This window comes from Haematobia irritans, chromosome 2 (genome assembly GCF_050003625.1).
Source record: "Haematobia irritans isolate KBUSLIRL chromosome 2, ASM5000362v1, whole genome shotgun sequence".
NCBI classification, from domain to species: Eukaryota; Metazoa; Arthropoda; class Insecta; order Diptera; family Muscidae; genus Haematobia; species Haematobia irritans.
The window spans coordinates 119,080,863-119,108,020 of NC_134398.1; the positions used below are offsets into that span (position 1 = coordinate 119,080,863).

The 27,158-nt window shown below is 34.3% G+C and overlaps 1 protein-coding gene across 1 annotated transcript in view; it reads right to left on the reverse strand.

Annotated features, from left to right (window-relative positions):
* Nucleotides 1-8,896: 8,896 nt before the first annotated feature.
* The window catches only part of Swip-1 (EF-hand domain-containing protein D2 homolog Swip-1), an 83,217-nt gene continuing 64,955 nt past the window's right edge, over nucleotides 8,897-27,158 (reverse strand). Inside the window, exon 2 of the mRNA XM_075295974.1 lies at nucleotides 8,897-11,372. Coding sequence (XP_075152089.1) covers nucleotides 10,958-11,372 — 415 coding nt within the window. The 3' untranslated portion in view covers nucleotides 8,897-10,957. The remainder of the gene's footprint in view (nucleotides 11,373-27,158) is intronic.

Consider the following 27,158-nt stretch of genomic DNA (forward strand, 5'->3'; position numbering starts at 1 on the left):
TCCTGAAGGTTTGAATTTGGTATATAGGATATACATAAGATGAATATTTGGTTATTTTACGAACCGGTTAGCTAGAAAAATTTAGACTTTTCAGTGCTTGAATTATTTTCAATAAAATTGTGTCGAGTTCTTTCAAATCTCAAAGTCGTGAAAATATTTTTCCAATTGCTATGGGATTTACAGAGCCCCATGCAATCTCTTTTTTATGATAATTTCGAATTTTGTCATTGCATATAACACTTTTAGTCTTTAGCTACCGATATCCACTATAGAGGACATGACTTAATCGACTTACCCTGTATATACCGTACACACAATTTTAATTTTTTATTTCATTTTAGTTAAATAACACTTCCTCTGATACAGAAAAAATCAACAATTTTATACTATAAATAGGTCACCTTAATTGCTCAAGGACAATATCAGAAATGACAAAAAATGGGAATTTCACTTTTTCCTAGAAACAAAAACTTGCATAAAATTGACGAAACACATGTTCGACTATATAAAACTGGTAAATTAATATTAGAAGGACCCCTTAACATACTCCAACAAAAATTTTAAATAAAGCATACAAGGATTATGTATAATCGACCCTCAAAGTCATGTCCTCGCAGGTGGACATCGGTAGTGAAAGGGTTAACAACATAATGTACATTTAACTTCTTTGCAGCTAATGCAACTTCGTAGTATCTATGCCCTCTTAATTAATAAAAAGGACAAACATTGAATGTTTTAATAAAAAACATTCGAAGTTGACTTTTTGTATAGGGATCAAAAAATCTGCAAATTTGACTAATCGTCTTTTGATGTTGGCTAAAATCTACTAATCGACTTTTACAAAAAAAGACTACAATCTTATTTTTATAATCTTTTTCTTAACTTTCATAAAAATCGAGTATCGCGACTTCAAAATCGACTATTAAATTTGTTCGAATGAGTTTTTAAAATTCCTACTAAAGTAATTTGTCACCGAATGCCACTTAGACTCAATCACTGTGTTTCATGGTATTACCCTTCGATGGAGCATGGAGATATAGACAATGGGTGTAATCACGTCATTCCATCAAGGTCAATACCACAATACCATTCATTAAAGATGTCATAATATGACTAAATAAAACCTAGGTTGGATTAAGCATTTCTGCGTTCCTTAAACCTTTTTCTTGAGGGATTACCACCTCATCTCAAAAAGTATGAAATGTACATGAAAGTATTTTGCCATCATTATTGTTACAAGAACCATTTTATATTTTGTGAAACACGAAGCGCAACTAGCTTATTATAATTTATTTAAATAAAAACGATAATGAAGGACTGAAAACATAAAGGGTGGTTAAAATTTCAAGTTTGAATAAAACACAAGCTATTTAGGAAATTATTGTAATTTTATTTTATTATGATATATTGGTATTATTCAATTATGTATGGAACAAAATATCGGCCAAATAGGCGCCGCGACCTCGGTAGCACACCTTCATCCGATGGTCCAAATTTTCGATGACGCTGAGGCATAATGGAGGTTCTATGCCGTTAATGTGCCGAATTATCTCATCCTTTAGCTCTTGAATTGTTGCTGGCTTATCAACGTACACATTTTTGGATGTAACACCACCGACTTAAAAAGACTAACAACCACGTTCAACAATATTGCCCGCTATGTCTTCGGATTGAAACGTTATGATAGTGTGACACTTTTTGCGAACAAAATTTTTGGTATCCCGTTTGACAAATACGTTCAACTCAGAACTCTGTTATTCCTCCAAAAAATTATACACACAAAGGAACCATCATACCTCTACGAACGATTAACATTCGCTAGATCCAACCGTGGTAACAATTTGATACAGACTCGACATAGAAGTCAGTTATCTGAGCGGCAGTTTTATATATATGCGACTCGTCTCTGAAATCAGTTACCCAATCAACTTCAACGTATATACAACACAGTGCAGTTCAAGACGAAGCTAACAAAATATCTAATTCAGGGCGATTAAATAAAAAAAATAAAAAAAAAAATTAAAAAAAAAATATTAATATCTAATTCATAACCATATTATATGTAATTCCTATTCATAATTATTATTATTATACTTCTTAAAATATCGTAAAATATCTACTTATTATATTTATTATAACATTATTGATTCTAATACTCATTATAAGATATATATCTTGTGTATTAGGAACCCAAAAATAAATAAATGAAATGAAAAATGAAATGAAATAACTCCAAAGAAAAAAAGTCCAACGGTGTCAAACGGCCAATTGACATCGCCATTACGTGAGATAACACGGCCATTGAATTTGTTGCGCAAAGAGCCATTGTTTCGTTAGCTGTGTGGCGTCCTGCTGAAACCACATATCGTCCACATCCATATCTTCCAATTCGGGCCATAAAAAGTTCGTTATCATCTCACGATAGCGAACACCATTGACAGTAACTGCCTGACCGGCCTCATTTTGGAAAAAATACGGCCCGATGATGACGCCAGTCCATAAACCGCACCAAACAGTCACTCTTTGTGGGTGCATTGGTTTTTCGACAATCAATCTTGGATTCTCATTCGCCCAAATGCGGCAATTCTGTTTATTGACGAATCCACTGAGGTGAAAATGTGCCTCATCACTGAAGGTGATTTTCTTCGAAAATTGATCATCCACAGTTGCCATTTCTTGGAACCATTCTGCCCATTCGCGGCGTCCATGGTTCAAATTGAGTAAGTCTGAAATAGAGAAATGTCAACTAAAATTCGGAAAAAAACTTGGCGTTTAGGTGTGGTTCACATTCAACATCGGCCCTTACAATTTAACCACCCTTTAGTTATTTCGCCTAAAATTGTGAAAGGTATATTGGTGAACAAGTTTTGATTTTCCAAATGAAATATAGTGATAGTTTTTCAGATATTTTTCCAGACACGCTGAATCCATTGAGAATAAAAACACTGGCTGATGGACGCTGCAACATACAACTTGCTACTTGTAACTCAATATCATTCTTTTATTAATGCAAAACGTTATGTTAAATGTGATGTGATAGTCGTATAAATGTTATATTTATGAGAACTTATAAATGTTTAATCAAATTAATAAACATCTAAACAATCGTGTTTTACTTGACCACAATGATTCTTTTACAATTATCTTAAAATTCACTTTTTCTGAAGGGGCTCTATGAAGGGGCTCTTATTGGCGTCGTTCTAAATTTAATAAAAAAATTCACCTAATAACTGCACTCATGCGATACTTTTTTGTAGTAACTTGACGTGGTACAACTTCTCAATAGTGACGGCGCTTTTCCGACGAGTTTTGGATGTCGTGGTGGGGATTCTCAGAAGCGTCTCTACAAAATGCCCTCTCTTCTCTCTTGAACGGCGTAATTCCCCCCAGGGAGTATGATCGTCGCCTGGTCAGACGGATGCGGGAGGCGTTTTGGAGCGCTGTTTTTGTAACGGCATCAGAAAAATTTTCTCCGGTGACAAAATAATGACGGCATTAATAATTGTCAAATGATCATTAAATCCAATCACGATAACGTTACTATTAAAATTGCTAACATTATGAAGCATACTTTCAGGCATTTCAAAAATAAAGCATTGACTTATGGACCGTTTCCACTTTAAAATGTCAAAAACTTCATTTTTTGATTTGATTTCACATATCTCCATTTCGAACTAACTTAATTTGAGATATGGAAAGAGAAACCCGTTAAAGTTATTAAGTTTAACGAAATAAATTGTCCTTTGTTTAGCGACAAATTCAAAGGTTGTGTTATTTCATGTAAAAGGTGTGCGGTAATAAGTCTGCAATAGTTCAAGAATTAAAGGATGAAAAGTTCGTAACGGCAAACAGTGGTTCCAAATCCCTTTTTTGGAAATAAATCTGCCACTTTTGAACGAATAAAGATATCAACATAATTTTTTCTTTGCCAATTTGTGGGTCCCTAGTGGGTCACGGGCTGACCTGTAGGCGTTGAAATTTGGACCGCACAAGTTATATTTTTTTCAAAATTTTTGCAAAGTGGGGCCAGTATTTTGAAGCTAGAAGTTCCGCTTTTGAGTGGATTCGTATTTTTTCCTTTTAACTGTGTCTTCTAAAATTCTACGAATTTTAGGAGAAAAAGATGTGTACCTATGTGGTTTAGATTAAAAATTACAAAGTCCACAAATTAGAATTTAAAAAAATATCGAATTTTTGCCATTTTTATCTTTGGAAAAAGGCACATACATTCTTTCTGTCGTACCATATTTTTTATAGATACCTCCCAATCTTTTTTTACTTGTTGCTTATAGAACACCAAATAAGGATAAGGTTTTAAGCTTTTGTCGGTCATTTTGGTCAAGTAGTGTATGAGTTCTTCTCCTCCCAAAACCGGCAATTTTTCAAAAAGAAAAATTTTTTAAAAAAGTTGTTCCTTGCCCAAAAACTTCAAATTTTCGTATTTTTTGTTCTTTTCAATTACATAAGAACAAAGTTCTGTCAAATACTTTCCAACGATGTATTATATTTAGACCAAAATGACGGATAAAAGCTTAAAACGTATCCTTATTTGGTGTCCTATAAGAAACAAGTAAAAAAATAGATTGGGAGATATCTATAAAAAATATGTTACGACAGAAAGAATGTATGTACATTTTTCCAAAAAATGGTCAAAATTCGATATTCTTGGAAATTCTAATTTGTGGACTTTACAACTTTTAATCTAAAGCACACATTGTTTTTCTGACAAATTTTTGTTTTCTTCTCTTAAGGAATTTTGTAATAGCAAACAAGTCTGTATTTAGCTGACAAAGTCTTGTCGTTAAAATGACTCACAGAAAAAATGTAGTTCGTAATTTTTAACAAGTAATTTCGCTACAGCCTTCAATAATGGTACTATCTCCTGAAATTTGGCAAAGATTCGTCTTTTGTCAGCACACAAGCCAATTTCAATGATGGGCTATATCGGTCAGGGTTTGTATAGCCATACAAACCGCAATTTTTAACGGATTTGTCCACAAATAGGCGTGTCTAATATGGTGTGTTTCGATCCACGTTTTGGTATAGTCCCCATATAGACCCATCTCATGAATTGACTTCTTTGGTTGTTGATACCGCAACTTTTATCCAATTTGCCTGAATTTAAAAATCTAGAAGGTCCATAAAATGCACAAAACTAAAAGGAAATTTTAAAAATGGTAGTTATAAATCCAGAATGTGATGTAGTCTCCATTTATCTTCGGGAAGAGTACCAGTTGAACCGATCTGCTCGGGAGGGTATCTGTAGTCAAATCCCGCTACGCCGAAGAGTTTTCAAAGGAGAGTATTAATTCTCCTTGATTCATGGTGGTGGATTCAGCCCGGACGAACTTAAGGCCTTATATAGTTGTAATGTATTTATTTTTATTCATAATTAGCAGTCACATACAAATTCATCCATGCCGGTCTATACTGCCAAACAATTAGAGCGATCAAAAGACCGGGTTTTTGAAAGTCGGGTTTTCTCTGTTCTAAAACACCCGATCATTTTGTAAAATCGGTGGGCGGTGTTTTAAAAATTGAATAACCGGCATAATCGGTCCAACCGGTTTTTTCCCCAAAAGTAGCAAAAACGCTTAATGAACATTAAATTCCTTAGCTGTAATTGCTGTAACAATGCCGTAGATAAAAATTAAAACATTGGGTTTTGTATTTTATTCCGTTTGCTTTTTGTGAATATTTCTGAAATGTTATATTAAAGACGGTGTTAAAGAATCTCGACAACTAAAAATTGTACATACTGGATTTGGCTTTCGAAGAATCATTTTTTTTTATTTTCTAAAATATTCACAAACATTTTCTACCGAAAGGTACACCAAATTAAGTCGAATAATAATAACGTAAAAAATATCATAGATTTTGTTGACAAAATATATGCTCCTAATATTTCATTAAAATATCTCTGGTATTTTATTTGACATCTTGCACGGATGAAAAAGACTGTTTTTCATATGTTTGGATATAAACATTATATGTTTGGAACACAAATTTTTAAACACGATATTTTTGAGTGCAAGCATATAATGTTCGTAAACTAGCATAACATGTTTGGGACATATATGTTAATATGTTAGAACATATTATGTTTGGGACATAAAATGTTTGTAAATATAATATGCTTGGATGCAAACATATATTAATTTAGAAATAGCCTATAAACATATATGTGTTTAGTAGCTTGGAGCGCTATTTAACAGGGAGCGATATTGAATTAAGTTGGTGGTTGTTGCTTGTTATTACAAAATTAACATTTTATTTTTCCTTGGGCAATTGATCAGCTACTTCTTTGATCCTTACAAACTGTGTGGTCCGCTGTTCGAATCCCCGTCCGGCAAAAGGTAAAATTAAAATAAAAAAAAAAATCATAAAATTGAATAATTTCTTCTACAATGTTTGTATTACAGAAAAAGGTGCTAAGAACTAAAAAATCTCGTGGAAGTGAGAAAGATGTGGGGGAATATACAATTGGGCAGAAACAAAATTTTGAGCATTCAGGTCGAAAACCTATGTTGTTAGCACCTATATTACCTGTTTATTTTCATAATTCATTATGATTGTAAATATATAAATAAATAAATAAAATTTTGAGCACAATATTGTTTGGGAGATTTTTTTTAAGCATATAATATTTTTGGGTGCAAAATGCTTCCAAACATATTATATGGTCACATAATAACATATTGTTTTTTGGAAGACAACATTATTGAATTTGGATGCAAACATACAAAATGTTTGGAACATAGACTAACCAAACATATATTGTTTAGACCAATATGCTTTCAAACATATAATATATTTTGTAGAGATCAAACATATAAATGTTTGGACAATACCCAAAAATGTATATGCTTGAAGCAAAATATGTTTGGGAGTATATGTTACGGAAGCGATTTTTTGTGAGCGTGTGGACGAATACTATGTTGGAAGTGTTCAGAAACGAGTTGGAAGTGCGCAGAAAATACATTCGGTATGTTTTCTTATTCCAGTTTACATTGAAAAAAAAAAAAAACGATTTTAAAAACTCCGGTTTACCGGTCCACCGAAAATGGTATTTTATGAACACCGACAATCGGTGCAAAACGAAAAACCGGCCCATCGGCTTTTCACCGACCGATTTTGATCACTCTAATAACAATCCTCAAATTGCCGTCTATGCCGTCCCGGAAACTCATTTTATCCACGCTTCTCCTTGTACGTGACGTTATTAGCTACTTTCTTACAACAACGCAAAAGATGGACTGTACACCAAAAAAAATCACAAAAATTTTCCCAATTAAAGTCTTAATTGAGTTTTAAAAAATATTCAATTAAAAACTTAATCGATTGAATAATTTTTTAATTGAAACAAAAATCAATCACAAAAATTAATAATATCAATACATTTTTTAATTGACTTTCAATTAATTTTTTAATTGATTATTATATATAGCAATTCTAAAAATAAATTAAGTCTAAACTAGAATTATGTTAAAACTATTTTGGCATATTGAAAAATCTAAATCTAATGGTGTTTTCGTTTCTTGTAAAAAAAATGAGTACATTTTTTGCATTTTGTCCGGAAAATTTACTTTAAAAAAAACATGCAAAAGTGCGAAAAGGCTTCGAATTCTGTTGTGAAAATAGTGCCACGCGTAGAGGCAAATTGCCGGCATTTTCAGCACTGCCGACAAACGAGAGTGCTGTGATTGCTCCTTTGAATTCTTTTCTGCTGGCAAAGCGTTGATGGTAGGGTTGATTTTTTCTGTTTGCGGCAGACTATTCGAGCTTTTGATTTCAAAGAGAAATTTCAACTCTTCAATCATCGGACGCATTGAACGCATGGTTTGTAATTCTACCTTAGGAATTTAATTTGTACATTGAAACATTGAAGTATTTTTTCCTTCATTAAGCGTTTTTGCTACTTTTGGGAAAAAACCGGTTGGACCGATTATGCCGGTTATTCAATTTTTAAAACATCGCCCACCGATTTTAAAAAATGGTCCGGTGTTTTAGAACCGAGAAAAATTGACTTTCAAAAAAACTGTTTTTTTGATCACTCTAATTGTTATGGCAGTATAGACCGACATGGATGAATTTGTATGTGACTGCTAATTATGAATGAAAATAAATATATTACAACTGTATAAGGCCTTAAGTTCGGCCGGGCTGAATCCACCACCATGAATCAAGGAGAATATAATCTCTCCTTTGAAAACTCTTCGACGTACCGGGATTTGATGACAGATACATGGAGACTACATCACATTCTGGATTTATAACTACCATTTTTCAAATTTCCTTTTAGTTTTGTGCAATTTATGGACCTTCTAGATTTTTAAATTTAGGCAAATTAGATAAAAGTTGCGGTATCAAGAACCAAAGAAGTCAATTCGGGAGATGGGTCTATATGTGGACTATACCAAAACGTGGATCGAAACACACCATATTAGACACGCCTATTTGTGGACAAATCTGTTAAAAATTGCGGGTTGTACGGCGATACAAACCCTAACCGATATAGCCCATCATTGAAATTGGCTTGTGTGGAGACAAAAGACGAATCTTTGCCAAATTTCAGGAGATAGTACCATTATTGAAGGCTGTAGCGAAATTACTTGTTAAAAATTACGAACTACATTTTTTCTGTGAGTCATTTTAACGACAAGACTTTGTCAGCTAAATACAGACTAGATGGCTATTACAAAATAGAAGATGTGTTGATGTTACAGAAAAAATCATATACCGAAAAATTGTAAAAAGAGTGTTGCGTCTAGGATTACAGGAAAAAATCCTTAAGAGAAGAAAACAAAAATTTATCATGTGTTCAATTTGTCCTATGAATGCCGACTTACCTGAATAAATTCACGTTTCCCATTGATAAGAAAAAAAAACATAAACATTTCCTTAGATTATTTCACCCAATATACGATTAATACTGGGGCCAATGTATATTTTATTAGTAGATTTATGCAGATTGATCACTTATCCAAATATTATAAACTTATATTGTATTTTTATCCACAAAAAAAAATAAAAAAAGGAAAATAAAATAAATGAAGCGTACTGTAATTAAACTAGCTATTTTCACATAAGAATGGATACGGGAAAATTAATTACAAAACAATTAATTTATAAATCTTATTGACATACACAATAGGGTTATTAATTCGTATATATATCAGAGGAAGTATAATAACATATATATAAAAAGGATGGGTAAAAACTTGTGAAATAGGAATAAAAATGACTTTGAGGCGATACGAAAAGCCATTACAAATTTCTGAGACAAAATTCAGGAGTAAAATTGTTTAGGTAAGCCAAGCTTGTTCTTATATTTTATCTTAATATCCATTTGAATTTTATTCTATTGGTAAAATAATTGATCCCATATGAAAATGTTAGTTTGTTTTTATCACTAAACAAATCATATGGGACTGACCGAATAGAATTCTACGATTAAACAAAGTAGAATCTTTTACTTTTAAAATCTTTTAGTAGTTCGAGTTTACGATTATATTTCGAAAAGGTGTACTTTGCAATTGTGTGATTACTGGAAAAATGGGACAAAAAGGGCTTCAGGCCAATATAAGTCTATAACTTGAAACACAAAAAATACAACATTTAAAGTTAACTCCGCTTTAAGAATATAATAATTCTTTGGAAAAAATCATATGCGTCTGAAGGACTTTTTGAAAAGTAGAATTTAGGCTTATTTTATATTTTGCAATGTTGAAGCTTTCCACCGGTTGGTTATTGAAAAATTGGGTTTGGCAACCGCAGAATATTTTTTTTAATTTTGGTGTGTAAATAATCTCGATTAACAATAGGCGAAACTGCGATCGTGACGAACAAATACAAAATATCGGCTAAAATTTCATCGATTCTGTCTTCAGCATTATTTTTATGTTTCAATAGAAACATGCAATATTTTATTATTATTATCGTTTCTTATGATAAAAAATGCCACTTGACAAACCACAACGTCAGAAGTTCAAAAATGGCAAGACATTGTCAATTTCCACCAACGAATCGGATAATCCAAAGCCAATGTCTCAAAAATTTTTTTATTCCGATTTTACAAATTTTTACGCATTTGTTGATGTTTGCTTATTTTTTTATAAATTATATCGATTATATTTATGCTTTTCATTATTATTTTTTAGAAGAGATTGTTTTTAATATGTATGTATTTTTTTGCTTAATTGTAGGAAATTAAGGTATGTGTGATAATGCAAAATGGTTCTTGTATAAATGTATATTTTTTTTATTTATGTATTATATTGATTATGTAGCAAATTATGATTATTAATATGTATAGATTATGATATTTTTTCACGATTAGTGATTTTCTTGTTGGCCTGTTTTCGTTTTAGCAAGGACAATTCTTGGAAAATATTCTATATTTTCATTTTGATTTTTTTATATAAATACGAATATGGTATATAATCCCTGGTAAAACAAAAACAGGTCGAGTATGATGATGAGTTTAGTGTTTACATTACAACTTTTGTTTTGAATTTTGTTTGGAAGTTTAAAAGCATTTTATTACAATTTAATTCTAAGCTCTAGTAATAATCTGTGTGAAGGATACGAAAGAAAATTATAATGATAAAAACAAAAACAACACAAAAACGTCCCTAAACATTTATTTTCCTTTTTAAATAAATATCAATCTAAATTGATTTCTTTAAAGTATCAAACTTTGTATGATCATTTATATCTAAATTATGCTAAAATTCTATGTTCCACTCATATAAAAAAAAATAATAAAACAAAAAATATAAAATTAATAAAAAACTAAATATATATTTAAACAAATTACGACAACATTAAAGCTTAAAACTGTGTGTGTGAGAGAGAGAGTACCCAGATCTTCTTTTTCTTCCAAAATTAAATTTTCAATTGCAACACCTTTATGGCCGGTCTTTTAGAATGGCGCCAAATATATTATTCTCTAGATTTATTGGAAAATTGCAGCCCTTTGTTGGAACAACAGACGCCTATTGGCCTTTTCCTCTTCTTGGCGCCGGCGTTCTTCTTGCTCTTGCCTTATTTCGTCATGGAATTTGTTCGTACGCAATTGTTGTTCAATTTTGGCCTCAAAGAAATTTTTGGCACCACTTACACCCACCTCTTCTACAGAGATTTCTGTTAAGCGCGCCAATTGATTCAGACCAGAATCATTGTCCAATTCACCAGCTTGGGCTTTGCGATAGATTAGCAAGAATTCACGGAAAGATATTTTTCCATCGTTATCTTCGTCAACTTCTTTAATCATTTCTTTCAAGCCCAAATGGGTCTGTGGTGCACCTAATTTTTCCATCATGTATTTCAGTTCAGTCAAATCCAAATAGCCATCACGACCAGTGTCATATCTGTAAGCAGAAAGGAAATAAAATTAATTAGGGAGTCAAAGCGAGGTAAATTATTATAAAAAATAAGAAAACTTGTAAAGACTATCATTACTATACTGAGGAAAAATTTAAAATTGTCTTTCAATTTAATAATTTTTGGCTTATTTTAGTTACACGAACTTTAAAAAGAGCTGAAAATGAAAAAAAAACAATGATGAAGCATACAATTTTACTTGAAACTTCGTTTTACAGAATTTTCTAAAATTTGTTAACTTATTTTAAAATACATTAGTTCACAAAAAAAAAACTAATTTAAATAAAAAAGAACATATTTTTTTATAATTATAACTTTTTCTATAATTTTAAATTTAAAACAAAGTGTTGTCTTTGAAAAATAAGATCAGTACAACGCCAACGAATTATACTAGATATTTATTGGCGACACTCCGCTAACAGTCGCGGATTTCCATCGGCTATGTTGGAAACGTCACATTGGTTGTGTTTACGCACCAAGGAAAAACGTAAACAAGTGTTCGCCTACCGATAGTCGCTATCAGGGATGGAAAATGCAGTACTATAGTACTTTTTTCAATACTTTTTCACCCCGGTCAGTACCGAAGTACCCCCGCGAATGATTTAGTACCTTTTGTGTAGAATTTTTGTTTTGAGAAAGTCTTTATCAACCTCATTTGCTAATAGTCTTTTACAAAATTGGCAAAACAGACAAGTTCATGCGGGAAGAAAATCTCGATTTTGTAAAAGCCATAGTCAAAAACACGATTTTATTGAGTTTCAAGAATATTTTAGTCGAAAAAAGCATGCGATTCTATAGTATCGATTTTTTATTTCGGTAGAAAATTTTGTCAAAAATTTTTTTCTATATAAAATTTTTGCAAAATGTTATTTCTATAGGAAATTTTGTCAAAATTTTATTTCTATTGAAAATTTTGTAAAAGTTTTATTTCTATAGAAAATTTTGTCAAAATTTTATTTCTATGGGAAATTTTGTCAAAATTTTATTTCTATAGAAAATGTTTGCAAAATTTTATTTCTATAAAAATTTTTTGCAAAATTTTATTTCTATAAAAATTTTTTGCAAAATTTTATTTCTATAGAATATTTTGTCAAAATTTTATTTATATAGAAAATTTTCTCAAACTTTTATTTTTATAGAAATTTTTGTAAAAACTTTATTTCTATAGAAAATTTTATTTTCTTGACAATAATCTTCCAGTGGAATGTTTTGTTGAAATTTAGTAAAAAGTACCTTTTCGATCAAAAAATACCTTCTTTGTACTTTCTTAAAAATTGTATTTTCCATCCCTGGTCGCTATAGCTGTATTTACAGTCTCAATGTCCTGCCATCTGGAAAGCAGGGCACACATATAAGGTAGAATCAGTAAAACAAAATCAATTTTCTCTTGTTTGGATGTGTGCTTGGTCGGAATTCCTTCTGTCAAATTCTGTTACTCTTATGGCCAGTTTCTCATTCTCCGATTAAAACTTAATCGGAGGATAGACTACAGGTTAGTAAAATGTTTGTATGGGAGCAGCTGTTTTATCGACAAGATCAATAATAACAAGACATTGAGAAACCAGCCCTAACATAACTGGTTGGTTTAGTACATACGATTTTAAAAAAGTTGTGTTTAATAAATTATCGAATTATTTTTCGTCGATTTCTTATGACAATAAAATTAGACTTTTCTTTCAAAATTACAGTATTCTGTGAAAACCGGTAGATCCGGCTATTCCGGTTTCAAAGGAACGCCGTCCACCGGTTTTGTAAAATAGTGAGTGTTTTTAAAACCGAGAAAATCCGATTTTCCGAAACCCCAGCAAAAATGTTCCATGTTCACATTCTAAAAATTCCTTCTCTGCGTATACGTACGTATCCCTTTGAAAATAATTATTAAAATAAATGATATCATCGATTTTTCAAATTTTCGTTAAAAGTTGATTGCTCGCTTTCAGAAATATCAAAAGTTAACATAATTAGCCAAGTTTGGTGATTTAAAATTCAAGGGGTAATCCACCGATAAAAAAACTTTTTGGTATTTGGTCGAAATTGACCCTCTGTATGCGGGCATGCTAACCATTGAACCCCGGTGGCTTCCTAAAGTTTACGAAAACCAAGATAAAGGGCTTGGTTTTCGTGAACCAAAAAGACCATCCTCACATTGGAAGTTATATTTTTACCCAATATTACACGTACTTCCTTGTACAAAAATCCCTACCCACGTCTGGATAAATTATTGAGTATATTTCAAGCGTTAACTAACCATTTATAAGCATCGATGGAGAGATTAAAGCAATCTCGCAATTTGAATTATATGAGAAATTTTTAAATACATAATACGTAAAATCTCAAAGCATCATAGAGATTTTTTTTTTTATTTTCCATGAACATTTTATTAACTATCCTTGCCTAATGTCTCTGGCCAAGCGGAAAAGCGGAAAATGTCAATGTGCATATGCAAAGATCATCCAAGTTCAAAAGCGATGCCAAAACCTCAAAAACCATTTCCGCCAATAATTGATCATGTTGTTTTCTTTTCAATGGTTTTTGGAAGTAAGGAGGAATAGAAAAAGAGACCTTGAGAGATGGTGAACACCACCAAGAGCAATTATGTAAAATTAGTGAAAATTATAATTTATTCACTTCCGTAATATCAAAACCGAAATAATGAAAAAGCCCATCGACTAGCATGAAATGTATATCCCACAATAAATAGAGAATTGATGGGCAAAAAATTGGAAATCATTAAAATATCATAAGAAAAAAAGATATTAAATGTTCATAGCCATAGACGCACGCCACATTAGTTACAGATTAAATTCACACCAAATGTGTTTATGGAAAAGAAAATATGTATAATTTTGGATACGGTGTTAAGCTTGGATTTCTTTTGATGTAATAGAAAATTTTTGCGTGATAAAAATCTGGGTAAACACCAGTCTTAAAACCTGGGATTGAATGAAAAAGAATTGAAATTGATTATGTTATGATGAACATATTCAAAAGACAAAACAACATAATTGAAAATGTGCTGTGGTCATATTCGTCAGGTAAACATAATGCTCCATAGAAAAAATATAATTAACACAAATTTATTTTTACTACATCGTAGCGAACTTCTTTCCCCATTCAATGTTTAACTCAATGACAAGGGACCTCCTTTTTATAGCTGAGTGCGAACGACGTTTCACATTACGGTGAAACCACTTAGAGAAGCACTCAGAAATGTCTCCAGCACACAGAAAAAAATTTCACGAAAATTTTTCCAATTAAAATTTTAATTGAGTTTTAAAAAAATTTCAATTAAAAATTTAATTGAGTCAACAAATTTGTTAATTGAAATAAAAATCAATCACACAAATTAATAGTATCAATTAAATATTTAATTGGATCAATTAATTTTTAAATTGACTGTCAATTAATTTTTTAATTGATACTATCATTTCTGTGATTGAAGACATTTCAATTAAAAAATTAATTGGATCAATTAATTTCGTGATTGAATCAGAAATTTTTTTTTGTGTGCATTACAGAAAATCTTTTTGGTCGACACACGGATTGAAATAATTCTCAACAGTCAACTTTCATGGACATGGGAAACTCCATTTTACGAAAATTCAACCTGGTGAGATTTGCACAGGATAGAATGCAAGTGTAGCGATTTGTTTGGTTAGTTCTTGCAAATTTTGCATAATGAAATATTCATTACTTCCTACATATCCTACCTTTCGTGATAGCCATCAAAGAAAATCCAAAATCATTGCCATTTTCATCAATAATTTTTCATTTTTTTTTGTTAATAACAAAATAGTGCTAAAAGAAAAACCAGTCTAAGAACGAGACTGTATATTTGAGAATAAGTGAGATAATATATGAAAAACAAAAAATGCAACATTTTAATGGTTCGTCGCCAATTTGAGTGGGTACATTTATAGAAAACCCCATTATTTATTTTGTGAGCAAGAAAAAACACTTGCAACAAATTTCGTGACCGTCCAATGCCATACCAAGGATATCTTTGTTGAGCACGCGTTTTATTATACACACACGCTTCTGCCAAGGAATGTTAGTCGCAAACAAGTTTGAAATTTGGCAAAGCGTTTACCTTCACCTTCACCAGGACAGACAGACAAACTGGAGGAGGCCATCACAACGAAGGCTGAAGACAATGACAAAACGCCAACTGGAGACTACAGCGCATGACTAACCGACAGGAAAAACTTGTTCTGAATGTTGCAGCATTGGCGGCAAGAGCCACTGCGTTTGCAATTACAAAATCCACCAGACTCAATATAAGGAAGAAACATACATTTAAGGCCACGGTCACTGAACATATTGCACATGGCATACTCCAATGTCCGAACAATAAGAGAAACCAGCGAACTAAAACACAGTTTCCATTTTGATGTGTATGAATAAGTGAGGAAAACTCGGAAGTAATATGAGGAAAACCTGGGTCATAGGTTTTAAAAATCCTTAATTTATTTTGAGATCACTCTCTTTACAGAATCACAGATCACAAAGTTTCAATTAAAATTAATCCAAAACTGAAATAACAGTGAACCCACCGCGAAGAAAATTTTGGTTACTTTTAGAAAATTTTAACTAAACAGTATTACAAACGCTGACATTACGCCGATATCACAAAAATAAGTAATAATTATTTTTTTTTCAATTGTTAAAGAACATTTTGTAGTTTGAAGGAAAACATTGGAGTTCAAAAAAGCAAGAATGTCTTTAGTACCATACGAAGTTCAAGATGGGCGCATTTGTAGTAAAATTTACAAATTTAAAGAAATAACAAACTATTTTGTAAGAAGTACGCAGTTAGTAAATCTTCATGCTTCATTTGTGTATAATTTTTTTCCGTTTTTTAGTAGAGCACATGCGTGGATACCTGCAAACCCTTCTGACCCTGAATCTATTTTAAATAGACTGAAACGATGCAATCCAGATCTTCCAACAGCTGATTGGAAGGTTCGCCGTTTGGATGAAGTGGATGGACCAAGACGGCATGCAGTGTTTATATTGAACACTCAGTCTTTGCCACATCTAGCAAAGTCTCAGGGCCGTGTATGTTATGGCTTTCATTATATACAAATGAAGGTATATAAAAACGATCAGTTAAAGGATTCAGAAATGGACAAGCCTCTGTCTGAATCAGAAGTAAGCTGATCTTCTTGCGAAGTCGAGGGAGATACCAAAGTTGAAGACATGGATAGACACCGTATGCGAGAAGAGGTTTCTATTGCCTCAGAACTCACCAAAGTTGAACCTGTGGTTATTGCGAGAGTCACCGAGATCTCTGAAGAGGACATTCTTGATGACTCGATTGAAGCGGCTGATGTGACGGTTGTTGAAAATCTCGATGGTCCTACGGATCCTCCAGATAAATCTTCATCATTGTAAGGCTGCATGTGCTGCCTTAAAAGTTCTCCTGATGAAAGGGGACATAGACATAGTTCTTATTCAAGAACCATATGTTTATAGAAACAAAATATGTGAATTAAGTACTCCGGGGTTCAAACTATTGCAGTATGCTGGTAATGATGTAATTCGAGCATGTATAATTGCTAAAAACGAGCTTAACTTGTTTCTGCTTCCTTCAATGTGCAATACAGACACTGTCGTTTCCAGTTTAGAAATAGCCAAATGCAAATATTGGGTATCTTCGGTCTACATGGGACATGACAGATGCCAGAGACAGAGATGACAGAGATGCCTCCATGTGCCGTTAAGACCTTAGTGGAGGAGTCACTGAAAACAAAGACGAAACTCATTATGGGATGCGATGCGAATGCACATCACCGTATATGGGGAAGTAGTGATACTAATGCAAGGGGAGAGTCGCTAATAGGGTATATTTTGCGTACTAATCTGGTAATTTGCAACAAGTGAGATGCCCCAACCTTTGTCACTAAAAACAGGCAAGAGGTTTTGGACATCACCTTGGCCTCGCAAGAACTGAATGAAATGATATCTGAGTGGCATGTTTTAAGGGAACACAGCTTCTCAGATCATCGCTACATCAGTTTCAAATTTGATGTTCATATCACCAAGACCATATTTCCGCCAAATGTTAGGAAAGCTGACTGGAATCGTTCAATATGATGATACCGGATATAACAGAGACAAATATGAGAAATGTGCAAGATGTCGAACACGCAGTGGAGCGGATTACTAAGGCCTTCAACATCTCACTGAAAGCTGCATGCCCTAAGGGGAAGCCAAGGGGGGAAAATCGACCACCATGGTGGTCTACGGAATTAAGTAATATGAGGAAATCCTGCAGGAAGCTCTTTAACAAGGCAAAGTCCACCAGAGCCCCTGAGGATTGGCACGCTTACAAGAAGAATCTGAGAGGATACAAGCGAGAACTGAGAAAGGCTCAGCATAACTCTTGGAATGATTACTGCAGCAGTATTGAGAATACGTCCGAGGCTTCCAGACTACGGAAGGTTCTAGCATCCACCAACTCCGCTCCAGGTTTCATTAAAACATCGGAGGGCAATTGGACAACGTCCAGTGAGGAGACGCTGGAGGTAGTATTGGACACACATTTTCCTGGAAATCAGACGGTTGAACCATGTACTGGCGGTGCCACAGTTGCTCAGCGGTCGTTTCCTGTCGAGGAAATTGTATCGGAAACTAGAATAAGATGGGCGCTAAATAGCTTTGGACCATTCAAATCCCCCGGACCTGATGGAATTACTCCGGCGGAGTTACAAGCGGTGGCTGACAGAATTATCCCCTGGTTGTCGGCGATATATATAGGATGTAAAGGGTGATACGGTCAACATTTGGTCAATATAAACTTGACGTATTTCTTTCAATTTTGCATTTAAAAAACCTGAACACCCCTCATTTTGAAGGTGTGTGTGTGTAGAATTGCTCCTATTTTGATTTTGGATTTCACTCTTCAGTTGTCAAAATGCCGTCCAAGCAAGAAGAGCAGCGTATCAAAATTTTGCTCGCGCATCGCGAAAATCCGAGTTACTCGCACGCAAAGCTGGCAAAATCGCTAAAAGTTTCCAAATCAACCATTACAAATGTAATTAAAGTGTTTGGGGAACGTTTGTCGACAGCCAGGAAGTCTGGATCGGGGGGAAATCGAAAACCGGAAGCCGCTGAGACGACAAAGAGAGTTGCCGGTAGTTTCAAGCGAAACCCTAACCTCTCTCTCCGAGATGCCGCAAATAAGCTGGGTGTATCGTTTACAACCGTGCATCGAGCCAAAAAACGAGCCGGACTATCGACTTACAAGAAGGTAGTGACTCCAAATCGCGATGATAAACAAAATACGACGGCCAAAGCGCGATCCCGGAGGCTGTACACGACGATGCTGACGAAGTTTGACTGCGTGGTAATGGACGACGAAACCTACGTCAAAGCCGACTACAAGCAGCTTCCGGGACAGCAGCTTTATACGGCAAAAGGAAGGGGAAAGGTAGCAGATATTTTCAAGCACATAAAACTGTCAAAGTTCACAAAGAAATATCTGGTTTGGCAAGCCATCTGTACCTGTGGCTTGAAAAGCAGCATTTTCATAGCTTCCGGGATTGTCAACCAAGAAATTTACGTGAAAGAGTGTTTGTTCCGTACTGTTTTGGCCGGATTTGGCATCTTGCCATTACGGTAAAAAAGCCATGGAGTGGTACGCCGCCAACAACGTGCAGGTGGTTCCCAAGGACAAGAACCCTCCCAACACGCCACAGCTCCGCCCAATTGAGAAATACTGGGCTATTGTCAAGCGGAACCTAAAGAAGACCAAAAAAACTGCAGCAGTTCAAGGCAAACTGGCTTTCTGCGGCGAAGAAGGTGGACAAGGTGGCTGTACAAAATCTGATGGCAGGTGTCAAGCGTAAGGCCCGGCAATTCGGATTTAGAAAAGCGAAAGCCTAACTGAATATTTTTCCAGAATTTTATACTAATTGAACTTGAAAAAGAAATTTAATTTGATTTTTTAAATAAACGATTTCACCGATTTACACGCGTTTTCCCTTGACCAAATTTTGACCGTATCACTCTTTATCAACTTATCATATATCCCAGGAAAGTGGAGGGAAACAAAAGTCGTTTTCATACCCAAAGCGGGAAAAGCCTCTCACTCGAGGGCGAAGGATTTCCGACCAATCAGCTTATCCTCATTCCTACTTAAGACTCTGGAGAGGATGATAGATATTTATCTTAGAACTAGCATCGATTCAAGTTTGTTCTCGAAACGACAGCATGCATACTCGAAGGGCAGGTCTACTGAGACCGCATTACATGAACTAGTCAGCTTTATTGAAAGCTCACTATCTGTCAAAGAATACACAATCGTGGCGTTTCTAGACATCGAAGGGGCGTTCAATAATGTCCATCCGAGCTCGATATTAAATGGACTGACAACTCTGAATGTTGATCCTTGTATACTCAGGCTGTTAGACGAACTGCTAATGAAGAGACGTATTTCAGCCACACTAGGACAAGCAAACATACAAAGGTATGTGAACAGAGGCACTCCCCAAGGAGGAGTTCTATCACCTCTTCTTTGGAATGTTGCTATAAATAGCCATCTGGTTACTCTAGAAAAAGAAAGGATAAAAGTGGTGGCATACGCAGATGATGTGGCTCTGGCATTCAGGGGAAAATTCCCATCCACAATCAGAGATTTTATTCAGAGGGCCCTCCGGATGACTGAGAAATTGGCGAAAGACAATGGTCTTGGGATAAACCCTGCAAAGACAGAATTAGTCATGTACTGCAAAGATCGCAAAACTCCCACGGTTAGGCCTATTTCCTTAGGGGGTATTGAAATTCCCTTTGGTGATTGTGCAAAATACCTTGGCGTTATTTTGGACAGGAAGCTGAACTTTAAGCTTAATATTGAAGAAAGGGCGAGAAAGGCAACTGTAGCTTTGTACTCGTGCAAAAAGGCAATAGGAAAAAAGTGGGGACTAAAACCAAAAATTGGCTATACACGTATACCTATAATGCTATATGGTGTTGTAGTCTGGTGGCCGGCACTTCAGAAACCGACTTGTTTAGATAAAGTTCAGCGTATACGCCATACGTTTGTGCATTTCAGGCGCATTCAGCAAGACAGTAACAAATTCCCTTAATGTCATGCTGCATCTATTGCCTTTAGACATTTTGACCAAACAGTCAGCTGCAACAACGGCTGTGCGGTTGCGCGGGCTATCGCTGTGGTCGGAAAAAAGATACGGTCACAGTTCGGTCCTCAAAATAATGCCAGATATGCCTAAAGTAGTGGATTACACTTTGGCGAGTCCACTTTTCGACAAAAAGTTTGAGACTCTAATCCCCAACAGTGAGGCGTATTCATGTTTTTTTTTATTATATTTTGGACCGCATTTCACCCCATATATAGTCAGATATGATGTTACATGTACTATATCTTATCAGATATAGTGCTATACATGGTTCTATATATGATGAGATCTGCGATTATTTCTAACCAGATCTAGCGCCATATATAGCATCTAATTATGTCTGAACCAATATCTAAACATATCCAATTAGATAAAAATTCATATTATTATATAGGATTGGATCCTCCAATTTTTACACGCGTAACTAAAATTTTCTTTCCCAGTGGGTTCACTTTTTTTCAGTGTAAGAAAGATAGTAAAATTCGAAAAAAGCCAGTTTTAATGGCACAAAATTTCTGGTCATTCATTTAAAGACGATTTCTTTAAAATGTTTTTTTTTTTTTATTTTTATAAACTTTGTCAAAGACACAAACCTTAAACGGAGGGATGTAATTTTCCAAGATTTTGGGACATTAATTTAATGAAAAAAATTTAAAATTATATACTTTCCTTTGAAATATTAATATTTAGTTTAAACACTGGTAGAAAAAGTTTCGTTATATTAACGAAATGTGTCATTAAAAGTGAGCCAATGAAACAAATTCGTTAATACAACGAAAAATTTCGTTATTATTACGAATTTTCTGTTAATCAACGTAAAATTTCGTACTATTAACGAATATTTTCATTGTATTAATGAAAATGTTATATCAATGAAAATTTGTCGTTGGCTCAATTTTAATGAAATTTTCTTTGTGTGAAGAAATTTGTCGTTTCTTGCAACTCTTAGGTCAATATTTTTTCCGTGTAATATAACATTTCTTGAAATTTGTAAACAGTGTAAAGCCATTGTGTGCAGCATGTATCTTCGCTACGCTAAGTTAATAGAAAGAAACATTGACGCCGGTGCATGCTCCATATGCAGCAGAATGCTACCAGACTCCACCAAATAGAGGTATGACCACATATTACATAAAACTCACTCGTAGCTCATCATTTTCTATTTTCTTGGTTGGTTAATCGCATGTGTGTGCCTATTTATTTTCATTGCTTTCGTTTTTTATTGGAAAAACATTAGACGTAGTGGAGATGAAAGAAACTTGTCGTTTCACTTTCGATTTCTGTCGTTCGTTAATGGGGAGTTATCACGACAATGTCGTTGGTGTGGCCGAGTGTTGAGAGGTTTTGATTTTCTTCAATGTTTACTTGTCAAATGCCGTACTAATTGTGGGTGTGGTATATGGCCGCAAGGGTGGGAAGAGGAGCGAGGATTGTTTTCATTATTTTGTTTTGATTCTTTTAATTGTAAGTAAGAGGAATGTATGCATACACACATGTCTCACGTTGGACAAATGGGCTTTGACAAATTTTCACCACACACTTCGAGATTTGTTACAGATGGTGATTTCATGGGCATGACGATACCCGCCATCATTTTCAGAAGATGGAATCGAGTCCAAAATAACATTGCAAGCTATTATTTGGCCAGCAAATATTATTCATTGTGGGTTGTCCGCCTTGCGACAATAGCCTGGTCATCTGGGTGGTTTGGTGTTTTTGGCGTCTGGGATGGAACGTATTCGTCACACATGTTTATTTTCTTTGGAGTATGGAAGTTGAGAAAATAATTACGAAAATAAAAGAAATTGTCACACTACAAAATCATTCTGATTTCAAAAGAAATCATAGTTCCAAAACAAACGGCAAATATATACAGGTCTCTTATGTAATGTTGATGGTCAACTATTATAGTATGTACGATGATGACATCATTTGATATATGGACATTAAACGTTAACACATGCACTCAATAATAACACTTTGAATAAATAAATTACGCTACACAAAACAGAGCAAAAACAAATAGTAAACATCTAATTCACACTTTAATGGTCGATGCCGCACGCCAAAACATAAAACGTTTGAAAAACGGTTGTTGCAAACCTTATTATTTAGGTGCAATTTTGTTACGCCGAAAATATAACACATCTGTATGCTTCGTAGCATAAATTAACATATGTAGTAATATGTAATGGTAAATTTAGGATATGTGGAGTTACATCCTAAATTTACTGTCATCCACAATCGAATTACTTATGTTTTGGTATCTTAAAACTTCTTAACATCGTTTTCTAAATTGTGAGTTATTCCATACGTGGTATATATTAGACAAAAAAGTTATGTCTACAAATAATTACGAATCGACATGGACTTTTGCACGGTACGTAGAGAGCCGGAATTGAAATATGGGGGTCGCTTATATCAGGGCTATATAGAATTATGAACTTGATATGGACCAATTTTTGTGTGATTGGGGATCGATTTATCTGAGGACTATATATAACTATAGACCGATATGGACCTAGTTAGGCATGGTTGTTTACGGCCATATACTAGCACAATGTACCAAATTTCAACTGTCTCGGACGAAATTTGCTCCTCCAAGAGGCTCCAAAACCAAATCTCGGGATCGGTTTATATGAGGGCTATATATGATTATGGACTGATATGGACCACCTTTGGCATGGTTGTTAAATATCATATACTAACACCACGTACCAAATTTCAACCAGATCGGATGAATTTTGCTTCTCCAAAAGGCACCAGAGGTTAAATCTGGGGATCGGTTTATATGGGGGCTATATACAATTATGGACTGATATGAACCAATTCCTGCATGGTTGTTGGATACCATATACTAACATCACGTACCAAATTTCAACCGAATCAGATGAATTTTGGTCTTCTAAGAGGCTCCGGAGGTCAAATCTGGGGATCGGTTTATATGGGGCCTATATATAATTATTGACCGATTTTGACCAATTTTTGCATGGGTGTTTGAGGCCATATATTAACACCACGTACCAAATTTCAACCGAATCAGATTAATTTTGCTCTTCCAAGGGGCTCCGGAGGTCAAATCTGGGGATCGGTTTATATGGGGCCTATATATAATTATTGACCCATTTCGACCAATTTTTGCATGGGGTTTTGAGGCCATATATTAACACCACATACCAAATTTCAAATGAATCAGATGGATTTTGGTCTTCCAAGAGGCTCCGGAGGTCAAATCTGGTGATTGGTTTATATGGGGGCTATATAATTATGGACCAATGTGGACCAATTTTTGCATGGTCATTAGATATCATATACTAACACCACGTACCAAATTTCAACTGAACCAGATGAATTTTGGTCTTCCAAGAGGCTCCGGAGGTCAAATCTGGTGATCGGTTTATATGGGGGCTATATATAATTATGGACCGATGTGGACCAATTTTTGCATGGTCATTAGATACCATATACTAACACCATGTACCAAATTTCAGCCGGATCGGATGAAATTTGCTTCTCTTAGAGGCTCCGCAAGCCAAATCGGGGGATCGGTTTATATGGGGGCTATATATAATTATGGACCGATGTGGACCAACTTTTGCATGGTTGTTATAGACCATATACTAACACCATGTACCAAATTACAACCGGATCGGATGAAATTTGCTTCTCTCAGAGCAATCGCAAACCAAATTTGGGGGTCCGTTTATATGAGGGCTATACGTAAAAGTGGACCGATATGGCCCATTGGCAACATCATCCGACCTACATCAATAGCAACTACTTGTGCCAAGTTTCAAGTCGATAGCTTGTTTCGTTCGGAAGTTAGCGTCATTTCAACAGACGGACGGACATGCTCAGATCGACTCAGAATTTCACCACGACCCAGAATATATATACTTTATGGGGTCTTAGAGCAATATTTCGATGTGTTACAAACGGAATGACAAAGTTAATATACCTCCATCCTATGGTGGAGGGTATAAAAATAACAACCAAGCTATTCGGTATTCATTTTAAACTACATCCTTTAAAATCAGCTGTGTTGTTTTACAGTGCAGATAACAATTAATTATTTTGGTTGTTTACAGCCAATTTCTCATATCCGAAATGAACACTTTCGTTCAACTGAAGTGCCAAAAGCAGCTGATTTAAAAATTCAGCTGTTTTGGGCATCTCAGATGAACGAAAGCATTCGCTTCGGATATGAGAAATTAGCTGTTATTTTCTCAAATGCATTGATGTTGTCAGCAGAAAATTTCATTCATGCAAAATAGTGTATTTAATCATGTAGGTTACTTTTAATAGGAAAAAATTGATCCCTTTTCTATTACAAGAGTTTTCTGCAATATTTTAAAAATCAAAAGTTGTAAAGGCATTCTAAGAATATAGTCGGGCGGAACTGCCTTAAATGGTATTAAATGAACGGGAATTTAATATAGATTTTTCTCTTCGAGCTATGTGTATTTCTTTTAAATTAGAAAGCGGTTTTTGTGCGGCAGGGTTGCCAAGCGCAATGCAGCTAAAACAACAGTTCTCAAAAACTGGCTTGAAGAATGACCCAATCGTTAGTGCAAACAATTTTTTTGCACTAACCAATGCGATTATCGTGAAGAAGTATTTAATTCCACTACTTGTCTATAAATAGATCTGCTTTGCTATATGCGTCACTTATGTGTTTAGTACTACCTCGATATTTGAGTTTTGATGAAAATAAGACCAACATGGCCCAGGCCCAGATAGTGTGCTGGTTATACACGGCTGTAAGTTCGGCCAAGACGAATCTTATGCACCCTCCACTATGTATTGCGTGGAAAGTTCTACAAAAGTCTGCCATCCACAATCGAATTACTTGGGTTGTAGTAACACTTTCAGATGACAATGTATCTTAAAACTTTTTAACATTGTATTCTAAATTGTAAGCTAGTCCACATCGAGTCTATGTTACACAAAAAAGGAATATTAGATACCTATATAAGCCAATTTAGTTTTTAGTCGGTTCATATATAGGAGTGTAGTTTCGACCGAACACTAAAAAGTTTTGCAGAAGAGGTTTATCTCCTCTCAGTAAAGCTAGCGATAATTCCGAGTATTTTAAACCCTAACTAGCCTGAATGAAATTTTTGGTATGATAAAGCAATAGGTTCTATTAGTGACGCATTTGTTCACTCCGAACAATAGGGACGAGACGTTTTGCCAGAAGTTACGATTTTAGGGCCAAAAAGTGAAAATTATGAATTGAAGATTTTTGCCTAGAATATGAATATGGAAATGAAAAATTGTTTATGAAAATTGAATTTGGCGAATTTTAATGGACTTTGAAGAATTTTGGTAATTGGCAAAACAGTCTGTGAGACCAGGTCAGAACAGTATATAAAGCGGTTTCGAAGGAGTTTCGGTTCGAAATGTCGATGGAACCACTGGTACACGCCGTAGACCAAGGAACAGTAGAAAATGCAACGATTGTCATCCGGGAAGGTGGTGGCCATTGTGTGGCCTGAGATTTCCAAGCTGTGTTCTACTTGATACGAGAGCTTATTATACAGAATTAATGGGCTTAATATCCTGAAGAAAAATAAGCATTTTCCCATCTTCAACCCTATTTGACCCCGTCAAGAAATTGGGTACAAATATTGGTCAAAATACTAATTATCGCCAAGCACGTAACACACACACATCCATAGTGACTACCGGCCAGCGATTACCTGTTTACATATTATTTGAAATTTGAATAACAACAACAAGATATTGTTGCTTATAGATTACATTTGACATATATTTAAAAACAATCTACGATAGAATAGTGACGCAAACAATTTCATTGAGTAATTTAATGTATTTCGAAGAAGTATAAAACAGTTAGAAACTTATAAAAAGGAATTATATTCTTAATGTCGTTTATGTTGCGCGATGATCTCGTCGTTGAGTTCATTTTATTGTTCATAAAATACCTGAAGGCATTATTTTATTTATTTTTTGTGTGCTTTGTGTTCTTGTTTTCTATTCAAATTTCTTTACAAACGTTGATGTAATAATTGAGAACCGCAACAAACAGCATCTAATAAATTCTTCGCATGAGGTGTGAATTTCACAGTGTGTAATGGAGTAGAACTTATGTTATATCGATCGAATAGATGCTCACACAGTTCCACATTGAACATTTGCATATTTCCAATGTAAAATGAAAAATACGACATAGTAAAGTCATTCAGGTTATTTGATTAAATATCAAAACGATGACTAAATTCAATCTTAATTGACCTCATACGGAGAACTTAATTGAATCGTTAAAATGCCGTCAAAACATTCGCACACCAACGTCACGTGGGAAACCAATGAAGTCACAGAAGAAGCAAAATTTGTACTTTATGGTATCGAACGAACTTAATATAAAATCATATATCTTTTGATCTAAGTATCGATTTATGTTTGTGCGATTTTAATCATTATTAAGAATTGTACCAATTTGACCTATTAACCAACATTGGAATATTTTTTTACTAGTTTTGTTGGACCGCAAATACAATTCAATCAAACGTAATCTTTGTCACTTATAACCACCTAAGTATGTGTACAACACAATTAAAATTTAATCGCTTGAGTAATATATCAAATTTCATAATGCGAGCAAATGTG